The sequence below is a fragment of the Ixodes scapularis genome, unplaced genomic scaffold (assembly GCF_016920785.2).
Source record: "Ixodes scapularis isolate PalLabHiFi unplaced genomic scaffold, ASM1692078v2 PGA_scaffold3__209_contigs__length_174095766, whole genome shotgun sequence".
In the NCBI taxonomy this organism is placed as follows: Eukaryota; Metazoa; Arthropoda; class Arachnida; order Ixodida; family Ixodidae; genus Ixodes; species Ixodes scapularis.
The window spans coordinates 113,237,819-113,248,167 of NW_024609868.1; the positions used below are offsets into that span (position 1 = coordinate 113,237,819).

The window sequence follows — 10,349 nt, forward strand, 5'->3', positions numbered from 1 at the left end:
AGCCTTTAAACCAATAATAGTTCAAAACGACGTGTTCTGAAACTGTATTTTGTAATGATTGTTTAAGATAATTTGATTTATTAACTTTTTAGCATGCTACAGTTCCGCCTCGTTGCCATTGCTTGTTCTAAAAAGGGTCAATCTGTTGAATCTTCTAAGTTTTATGCTGGGGTTTTTCTTTTTGTTATAGTAATCAATATTCTTCATGTAATGGCCCTCAAGGTAGGGCTAACAGTATTTTAAAATAAATAAATAAATGTCAGGTGGGCTTTTCTTAGCTTCCTAAGCCCACGACTAGTTTTCTTTTCTCATATTTTTTAGCGGCGTCAAGGTGAGATTGCAGTTTTTTTTATATTTACTTCAAATCTCAACGATAAAGGTGTTGATATTTCCTTCTCAAAATTTTAGAAAATTCTGTATGCCGTTTCCGAACCCCGGCCCTTGAAAAACATTTCCTACAAGTCCGAGCAACAGCGAGAACATATGTCCTACTCTGCCCAGTCCGCAGGCCGTGCCGGGTCGGGTCGGGCCTTCCGTGATGTTCCCCTGCCGGTGCACAGGAATAACATCTATAAGGTGACAAAGGTGCAGTTGTTGATACAATGAAATATAACACAGTAATTAATGCACGCTTGCTCTACATTTGAAAAATATGTTATAAAATGTTATAAATGTTATTACAATGTTATAAAGAAATGTGAGTACATTAGAAATTCTGCTCATTGGGAACATTTGTGAAGTGACGTTTTTGGCCGTACATGGTTTGGTAGTACAAATGGACAGAGTCTAATGTTGGACCGATTTGGTTCAAATTTTTAAGAGGCGTAGATGAAGACTGCATGCGTTGCATATGGTGACCTTTTTTTTCATCTTCATTTTATATTGAGAGGTATATTTTTTGCAATACAGGCTTCATTGAAGTAAATTCACGTTCAATTACCACGACAACTGAGTCGGTTTTTACGTCTGAAACTTGTAACAGTTATTAATGTGTACAGCCTCAAAATGTGTACCAATTAAATGTGATTAAGATTGGTGCTCAATGTTTGTTGTAAGGCTAGTGGGAGAATAAATAAAAATGTCAAAAATATGTAAATTTTGTTTCGTAGTACACTACAAATTCACCGCCGTTAGTTTGCGACACAAGGTATTCGAACATCTTGCAGAAAAACTTAAATATATGCTCGTTTGCATATCGTGGCTCCTTCTTTTCTCAAATTTTGCGTTCAGTGTTTCTGAAAGAAAAAAAATTCAACTTCAGAGAAATATTTATCCTTTTTAGACACACAAAAGAAGATAATGTCAGTGTAAAGAAGATAAATTATTGTTGCATATACAAACTAGCAGCCTCTGATTTAGTAAACGTTGCTCAGTTTTGTATAAAGTCAGCAAAAACCCTAATAGCAACCCTTTACCATTTTTGACCAGCTGAGACTGGGTGGAAGAAACACGACGACGTCCCAAACACAGCTAACCACTTTATTCAGTTCTCCCTCCTTTTATATATCCTGACCCAACAAAAATGGTAAACTTACACCAGCTCGCCTGCGCCCTAGCTGTTTTTTCCTAATAGCAAGTTCTTTTGGAGTTTTTATGACCGATTTGCCATCTGTTGTGACCAAAATTGAAGAACTACTTGTTCAGGAAAATTTCTAGGGTGCGCTGATATTGTCCTTGACATACAGACCCTTTTAAGCAGATGTGCATGGGCGCATCCATGACTGACCTTCACTTTCTCTTCCTCTCATTTGGTACGCTTCACTTAATTCCTGCGATCGCGAGACAGGCTATTGAGTTTGATACACAACAGCGTTATGTCCAAAAAGTTTTCTTGGGGTTAACTTCTTATTTACTTATTACCTATTTTAGCTGCTGGGCATTTCAGTGAGGTAACAAGGAGCCAGTTGTTGCGACTGAAATCTGAGGCTCGAGAAAAGGGTCTAATAAATTAAGTGCGCTACGAAAAGCGTAGCACGATGGGCTAAACTAAGCTAAACCTTCCCTAGGTCGTCTCTTTTTATTTTTATTTTATAATTTATAGAAATAAGGGTTGTGTCAGATGATCAACCTTTACAGTGTTAGTTTAATACTGCGACAATTCCAAGCTTCCATTGTGCTTTTTACACCCACCATGACTTTTTTTCCTTTGCAACTAATGATAAGCCGCAGCCAGGATCACAACTCGTGAAGTTTCCTCGCGCTTTCCTTTCATGCTTGCAGGAGCCAGAAATCAATGTTGCGAAATAAAACTAAGCGAGATGGTCAGTATTGCTCTGTCATGTTCATCTATGGCCTGGCTAGAGAGCGTCTTTCCTTGCGGCTTTTGCTCTCACCTGGGAGCAATGGGTCTTTTTCAGCCGCGTGGGAGTGCGTCCACATTACTTTGCCCAACACTCCCTGAGATATTCTGAAGAATGGTTCCCCGATCACAGCGATCTAAAATATGTGACAAAATGCTTATCTGAAATCGCTGTAGTGAGGCGATTGAATTAAGCTTCGGCTTGCGATGATTAAACGCTTGTCTCAATAAACCCCTTTCTTGAGGAGACGTAGAGGAAGAAGAGTTCCGCCCAAGTCCCTGCATGCAGGCGGCTTCATGACCTGTGGGTTAAATTACTCTGGAAACTTCTCCAACTCAGCCCTGAAGCAAAGAGGTTAAAACGGTGAGGTGGAGGTGCCTCTCAGAAGGAATACAAGCGCTTTTGGAAGGTGTATCGTTGCAGCGACCCTTTCGAAATGCGGCGGCAGGGAACAACCACTCCCCGCTCAAAGGCTGTAAGAGATGGCACCTGTTCGCTCCAGCCCGGCCATGGTTCTTCCAATTGCTGAACGAGGCAAGCGCTTGTTCATTAGCACACTAAGCTTCGAACCTAATAACATAAGGAGAATAACACGGAGGGGAAAATCTCACCGCAGAACCCAGGAATCGTCCACTCAAACCACACCGCCGCCCGTTTCGATCTGAATGGCCATCGTACCGGCCTGCTAAATTTCTCTCCCACGTCAGAGAAACCAGGCGCCTCTTGGAGTAGTTTAAATTTCCGCTGCCTAAACATCCCACAACAAATTACGGTGAATTCGCACAAATAATGTTTTTTACGCAGAAAGGAGCAGACGTCATCGCGTTCGGAGGTAACTTGCGCCGCCTCACGAATGCTTGCTAATCCCCGTATTACGCCACTCCGCCGAGTTGGGGATTGTCCCACAGTTCCGGCGAGGAAATAACATGGCGACGAACGACAACTTCAATGTTGTGTGTCAAAATTTGTATTTTTTGTCCACAATGCGCGAACAAACAGAAGTGATAGCGGTAGCGCGGTCGCGCAATGCGGGTGGTATGGTACCGTCACGTAGCTGAGAACGAAGGTGCAACGTGATTAATTCTCATTGCCGTCGTGGTTAGTGTCATCGGTACCACTGACAACTGCCATCAGTGATCCCTGAAGTAAGTGGGTACGCGCGGTGGAAGTTTCTAAAACCATCCAACATTACGCGTAGCAACTGGACACTGCCAAATTGGGATTTCGCATAACGCGAGCAATGTTTGATAACAAGTCTTTCAAGCAGACGACATGATGATGATCCCTTTGTCGCGCCATGGACCTTTCCCCAGTAAGCCTCTGCGCATGCGTACACCCCCTCCCTTAACCTTGCTTCCCGCTGTTGCCATTTTCGCAGGGCAAAGTTCCGGTCAACCAATATATTCAGCACCTATCTTTGCGCCTATTTCTTTTTTGGCGATTCTTCTTAAGAGGCAACGAAGATAAATACAACATCACTATGCCAATGTTTTCTGACGGACGTAGGCAAGTGGGGCTACCCTTCATTTGTAGTTCGAGGAAACCTCCGCACACGGTACTCGTTACTAAAGAAACGTCCATTCTTGGCGGGACGCCGGGGCTGCGCTCTTCGCTCGCTTCGCGCGGCAGGCGGACGGGAAGTCGCGACTAAACTCTCCACGACAAGAGGGGAGAGAATAGGGTTTTTTTTTTTTTTTTCTTCGGGCGCGCGGCGACGATAACGGACCAGGACAAAATTCTGCAGCCTCGCCCATAAAGTTATCGGTTTAAAAGCATTGTTTAAGTTTGAGGTCATCGCCTTCTTGCACCAACAATGACATATTGACATTAGGATTAATTTTTATTTCGTCGATGGAACTAGGAGCAGTACGGAGTGTCAACTTTGACGTTGTTGTTTTAAAAATGCAGCAACTTCGAGCATCCACCACGTTTCTCACGCACATCGTCAAACGAGTTGAACATTTCGTTCGACGCCATCTCATTTTCTGGCCGGAGCAATAGGTTGTATTCGTGAAGCGGTGCATGCTGGGACCAGCGCCATCTTGCCGTCCTCGAGAGCAGACAGCCGCGCGCGCACTCCCGTAGCGCCCAGCGACAGGTGACGGACGCGTTACGCACGCACCGTTGCAGTGCGACGTATTTATGGTGTTTGCTCGCCCGCTAACGTGAAGATGTCTTCTTCAAGTGGTTGTCCACCGCTGGGTTTATACGGCCTAAGTTTAAGCGGACGGGAACGCACACGTTACGAGGAAAAGGTTAAAATGTGCGGCGCGGATCCGTTCGCGCTGCCGCCGATGGACCTAGTCCGGAACAGCAACCTATGGCCGCAGGTAGAAATGGGCGACATACACAACTACCTGATCCTCAAGACAAGTTTCGTGACGCGCAAGCAGCTAAAAGCGTACAAATCATTAGACGCCCATAATTACCTTACGAGCGGATGGGTCCAGGAGCCGGCAATGAAAGCAGCGAACGCGGACAGCGTGATCATCGTCTCGAAGGTGAGCCCAACTTTTCATGTTTTTGCGGACGCGTATCTTCGCTTAATTTCGTTTGAAACGGCGAAACGGTCTGTTTCAGGAGCGTGTAGGTGAGCGAAGGTGAAGCCACAGAAGCATGACTAGAGAGACCTAACAAATATTTAATAAATTTAGACACTCTCTGGACAGGCAGGAAAAAGCATGTGAAAGATGTCCCTACCTTGACTGGGGGCGGTCCGTTTTTGATGCCGACGACGACTCAGCCGTACGTAGCGACCCGAGTGCGGGCCGTCGAGCGTGGATGCATAACCCAAATGTTGGCTAGGTGCCCAGTCAGGGTTGCAGTCGTCAAAAAGATCGGCCGCTGCCCCTGCACAATGTAAAGAATCGATCAAAAGACGTCTAAAGGGGAGAACACGGAACAGCTGTCCGATTTTCCGCCGGAGCAGTGGCACCCCTTAAAGATTGCTGCAAGGCAAAAATAAAAACAGAAAATCGTGCTCATGAATGTAAAATAGTTATCTAAATCCTGTTTCTCCCGCTCCTGCGACAGAAAGCTCGCATTCGAGTGTTTTTAAGATCCTTTAGAATGACTGAACCAACTAACTTCGATCGAACTTGCGCTGCAAGTAGGCCTAGCCCACTGATTCGAAAAGCTCCAGGAAGTTAATGTCAGAGAAAAACAAACTATGCCGACACTCACCCGAGACGAAGTGGCGTGAGCACACCTTGTACTTGTCGAGGTCAGCGTCCAGGTCTTTTCTGTTGATGCGTTTCAACCATTCTCGCTGTCTCCTCGCGGACAGTGTTCGCGTCGTGTCGCATTCACGAGTCCGTACCTTCGGTATTTTAAAGAACCGAGCGTCTGCGACCTTGCACTCTTTCTTCTTCTTTGACGATTGCGTCTTGTTGTGGCAACCTACCACCACACACGACACCATACCCGAGGCAGAAAGCGCGGCTGCGGCTTCGCCTGAAGTTTGAAAAGGTAGGATGCGGTTGTCCGTACGCGACTGTGCGACTGTCTGCTCCCGAGGACGGCAAGATGGCGCTGGTCCCAGCATGCACCGCTTCACGAATACAACCTATAGGGCCATCAGTAGGAATGAACAGTTTTTCCTCGGCTCCCAGCGGAGTACGGGGATTAGCAAGCATCCGTGACGTGTTCCACATACCTTGAAAGCACGGTGACGCATGTTCCTCTATCTGGAGAAAATTTCCGTCGTATGAGTACGCAACAAGAGCATTGTCAGATTGTCAACATTATCCCTGATGGTGAAGGAATGCGACGACTTCAAGCTTGCCACACGCTTTTTGCACAGGCTCTCGAACTTGTCGCACTACGCCATCTTCTTTTCTAGGGGGAACGATGGGGCGATCCTCGGATATCGGCGGAGTACGTAGATTAGCAAGCATCTGAGATATGAAGCACCTGACCTCGAAGCGCGATGCCGTTTGCTCCTTTCTGTGGAAGAAGAAGATATGCACAACATCTTTGCTCGCTGACAAAAGGCTTTGGATCATGAACACATATGCTGTCTTTGCAGCAATTGTACTGTTTGCGGCCATTCCCACTACGGTTCCACCCTTATAGTCGAGGTATGGCTGAAGGTGAATCTCGTCCATGACGAGCGTTACAGTCTTCTCATGCTCGTTCATTGCAGCTACAAGTCTTTTTGCATATGAGAGAAATAAGGTACTTTGTTGCTCTGTACAAGGGTTGACAACGTAAGACGCACAAACACGCCTAATAGTGTCAGGATGGGGCAGTTTGAGCTTTGACGTGCTCCGGATGAACCTATAAGCGTGTGGGGATATTGTAAACACGAGGCTTGAAAACACAAGCAGGTCTGCAGGGTAATTCGGAGACTTGCTTAGAAGCATGTGTACCTGCTGCATTAAGAAGTTCACAATTTCCATTTGCCACTCATGAGGGAAATTTTCTGATGACAGCTCCTCTAGGATTGCCACTGTCTTCTTTAAGACAATTTCTAGTCGCTGCTGATCGTTAGAGGAGTTCTTGGCAAAACCATGCACAACCTCTAAAGCTTTCTCTAGCTCCCTAATGTCGGACACACACATTGGAAAAATGAGAAGACCAACCTTGTCGAGCTGCAGGTCCCCAATAAACGCTTTCAATGAAAGATCTGCAGAGACCGTCACTGAATAGCGCACAACTGGTGCATCTCGAGGAGCAAAGTTCAAAAAAAGCACTTGCTTGTCAGTGACCAGCTTTGTCCAGAAATCGGCCACCTGGAATTCCTTGAGAGCAGCCACGAGTTCGTCAAAGCTGCTAACGGAATTATTTCTCTGTTCGTCTTCATAAGCTTCGGTGGAGCGCGCCAGTGCTTGCTGCAGGGCCTCCGCTTCAAGCCGAGCGCGCTTTTCTTCAGGACCTTCGCGGGCAGCAGGTGTGTTGCGGGACAGGTATGCAGGGCAGTTGGGGAAGATGCTAGGAGTAGCGCAGGGCTTCAGCCGCCGTAATTGAAGAGGAACTTCAAGCACTCGTCCAGTTTTTTCGTCCGTGTACGTTGTAGTAGTGGCGAAGTCACCCGGAGAAAAGTGCTTTTCACAGACCTGTAGGAAGTGCAAAAATCTCAATATAGGACAGGCGATTCGCGCACAATACCAAGACAATAAAATGGGAAGCGGTAAGTTACACGTCGCAATAATTCTAATGCGCACTTGTATAGACACAAAACTACTTTCTGTAAGTCCTCGTAATCCGTTCGGAACTATACGCGAGAGCTTGAAAACTATTCCCCGCGTCAAGGAAGAAAACGAAGACATCCTAGCTGGTAAGGTCAAGAATCATTGCAATACCCCGAACAGCAAGGGAACACGCAACAACCACGAAAATTAAACAGCGGAAGAGGAATTACTCACCACGCTGTACTTCGTTGGCGCGAAGTCTTCGCGAGGTATTGCTTTTGTCCAAGCCGTTCTTCGTTCCGCATCAGAAGGAAAGCGGTAAACCCGCACTTTCGGCCCACTCACATAGTTTGAGTTACAGTTCGGCGCACAACAGCAGCCAGGCATGTCGCGTAACCCGAGAACAAACAAGAACAAAACAGAAAGCAGCACATCAACGCCAGCGGCCAGAAACAAATGCGCCGTTACTACTGTTTATGGTTGCCAGATGTGGCAGTACGCGCCACCAAAATTCGTGCCTTCCACGATACTGCGCTCCACACGTCAACGGAATTAAGTTTCTTACGTAGCAAAAATGTAGGCATGTAAAATATTTCGTACTTAAAAGCGTCGAAAAGAATTTTTTGTTGTTACTAGTTCAATTATTCACGTTTTATAAGAATAGCTTTTTGAAACGTTTTCTAACTATTTGCGCCGGGCCACACATTATACAAAAGCCGTAAGTCGTTCCAAGCCAAGCCCGTTGTTCTCGGATTTGGACCGATCTCACAGTGATGACGTCGTGTTGTGGAAAGGGAACGTTGCGGGGGCCTTGAAATAGTCTAGGAGGTGTTGACTAGGCTCGAGAGTCCAAAGACTTCTGCGCTTAGTGGCTCGCGCACCGTTAATTCGGGAGAAAGGCGCCCCAGACATACTCCATTCACCGCTTCGCCTTCAGCGAATTGCTTCTGCGCGATTCTTGTGCCCTTGATAACACGACCGTGCACGCGCAACCAAAGCACCGCGGAAGGCAGCGAGCTGGCGCTGAAGGCGGAGCTTCTCTCAGCGGTTGTGTCGCGCATTTTGCTCGCTTTTCGAAGCTCCAAACAGCGAAGTCGGGCCGGGGCCACAGAGATGGCCGGGGCAGTCGACGCCAGTCGGGGCTCACCAACAACGGGCAAAATAGGCAAGAAGTCGTGTGGTGGATGGAGAAAAGCTTCGGCGCAAAATTTTGAATCCTGATGAGATTCGCAGTTCGTCGAACTTCTCGAGATGGCAGGTTCTGAAGTATGATTTCGAAGTTTTCAAGAAACAAGTTCAAAAGTTCAGAAATTATCGAATTCTTTAAGGTTGGAAAGTTTGTTAATCGCGAAACTTCTTAAATGAATTAAGTTCGAAATAACCAAATTTTCAAATACAAGAAGTTTGGTAATTTGAAAAAAAATATAATTAATAAACGCGAAAAGTTCGCCAGAGCGATGCTTCTCGAACATTTCTAACCCCCTGGTTCGACTTCGACCTTAGGTTCGGAAAAAGTTCGCGACATTTCTAATTTGGATCGCTTTGTAGAGCTTCACCATGAGCGATACATGGCGGCGTGGGAAAACCGGTTCTTGCAAGTAGTGCTGCGCAAAGCTAACCTCGAACTTGCGAAGATTTAGCGTGACATTCCCCCAAACCTATCGCATTTACATGGCGACATTGTTCAGAAAAAAGTTGAATTTGATTCGGGGAAGACTCGACAACGATCCGAGAGTCAAGCTTTCAGCACACATATCGACCAGTAGGCCCACGAAAATCACAAAAATGCCGAAAACGAACCATCTCGTGGCGGCGTTAAATGAAGAGAACACTGGAACCTTTTTTTTTTCATTTACTTTTGGCAAATATTTGCAGGTTCTTGGATGTGACGTACAGAAGGTATTTTGAGAACCTTGATATAACAAAAAAATAAAATCGAACCTAGGCCTTTTATTGCGTATGAATTCAATCATATGTGTACAAAATAGTCTGTTGTATACAGGGGTGTCCCCCAAAAACCTTTACAGTGTATTTTTCTCCCTAAAAATAAACTACCTATTCTCGAACCTTCAATTTCAGCCCAAATGTAGCGCTAGCGGTCCGTACCAGATTCCAAACTTTCAGCACTAACCATTACTTTATTCAAGAACTATCCGGGATATTTTTTTAAATTCTTAATAAAAAAAAAATGGCGGCCGACGGAGTTCTCAAATACATGGAGCTCTACGGCATCAGTTACTGAAAACGGGCGAAAATGGACCCAATTTTCCCATCAAAATTTAAAAAAAAAAAAAATAATTATCAGCTCTTGAATAAGATAACAATTAAGTGCTGAAATGTTAGCATATATCCTTCGGACCATTCGAGCTACTATTGGGCGGAAAATAAACGTTTGGCGAAGCGGACTTTATTTTTGCTGTGAAAATAACAATATTTTCGGGGACAAGCTGCCAATTTAGATGCTTTTTTATTTGCTTCGCGTTTTCGTACGATTGTTTTCTATCAAAAATAGAAAAAAGAAAAAAATATTATTTTGTTTGTATGACTGCAATTGAAACTTGAAACTGATCAGTATATAGTGCGATGCGGCACCATCCTCGCGTAGGTGATATTTTGAACAACATTATGGAATTAGTATGGATAATTACCGCAAATTAATAAGTGATACGAAAGTTTATAAGTGCGTGAAATATTGCGCATTGCGAAGTAAGAGTTATTTTACCCCGCATCAAAGCTTGCTGTTTTCCAATGCACATTTAACAAGAGTGAAGCTTCATTTTCGATTATATACACGAAATACTTTATATTTTATGCATATTTTCGTAAAAGAACACGATGAAGCCTTGGTATTGATAAAAAAGGACGTAAATGTAATAGCAGATTTTATGGTGTACATATAATATTAAATTTATATTAG

The 10,349-nt window shown here is 44.9% G+C and overlaps 2 protein-coding genes across 2 annotated transcripts; both read right to left on the reverse strand.

Annotated features, from left to right (window-relative positions):
- Positions 1 to 4,306: 4,306 nt before the first annotated feature.
- On the reverse strand, positions 4,307 to 5,860 carry LOC120840868. The gene is made up of 3 exons (XM_040211634.3): positions 5,484 to 5,860; positions 5,002 to 5,150; positions 4,307 to 4,497 (listed from the first exon to the last, which is right to left on the reverse strand). The coding sequence occupies exons 1-3, from the start codon at positions 5,842 to 5,844 to the stop codon at positions 4,441 to 4,443; spliced, it is 567 nt and encodes a 188-aa protein (XP_040067568.1). The 5' UTR covers positions 5,845 to 5,860; the 3' UTR covers positions 4,307 to 4,440.
- Positions 5,861 to 6,536: 676 nt separating this feature from the next.
- On the reverse strand, positions 6,537 to 8,249 carry LOC120840845 (THAP domain-containing protein 11-like). Its single transcript, XM_040211602.3, has 3 exons — positions 7,667 to 8,249; positions 6,671 to 7,357; positions 6,537 to 6,578 (listed from the first exon to the last, which is right to left on the reverse strand). Exons 1-3 carry the CDS (start codon positions 7,817 to 7,819, stop codon positions 6,537 to 6,539), a joined length of 882 nt encoding a protein of 293 aa, XP_040067536.1. The 5' UTR covers positions 7,820 to 8,249.
- Positions 8,250 to 10,349: the final 2,100 nt, after the last annotated feature.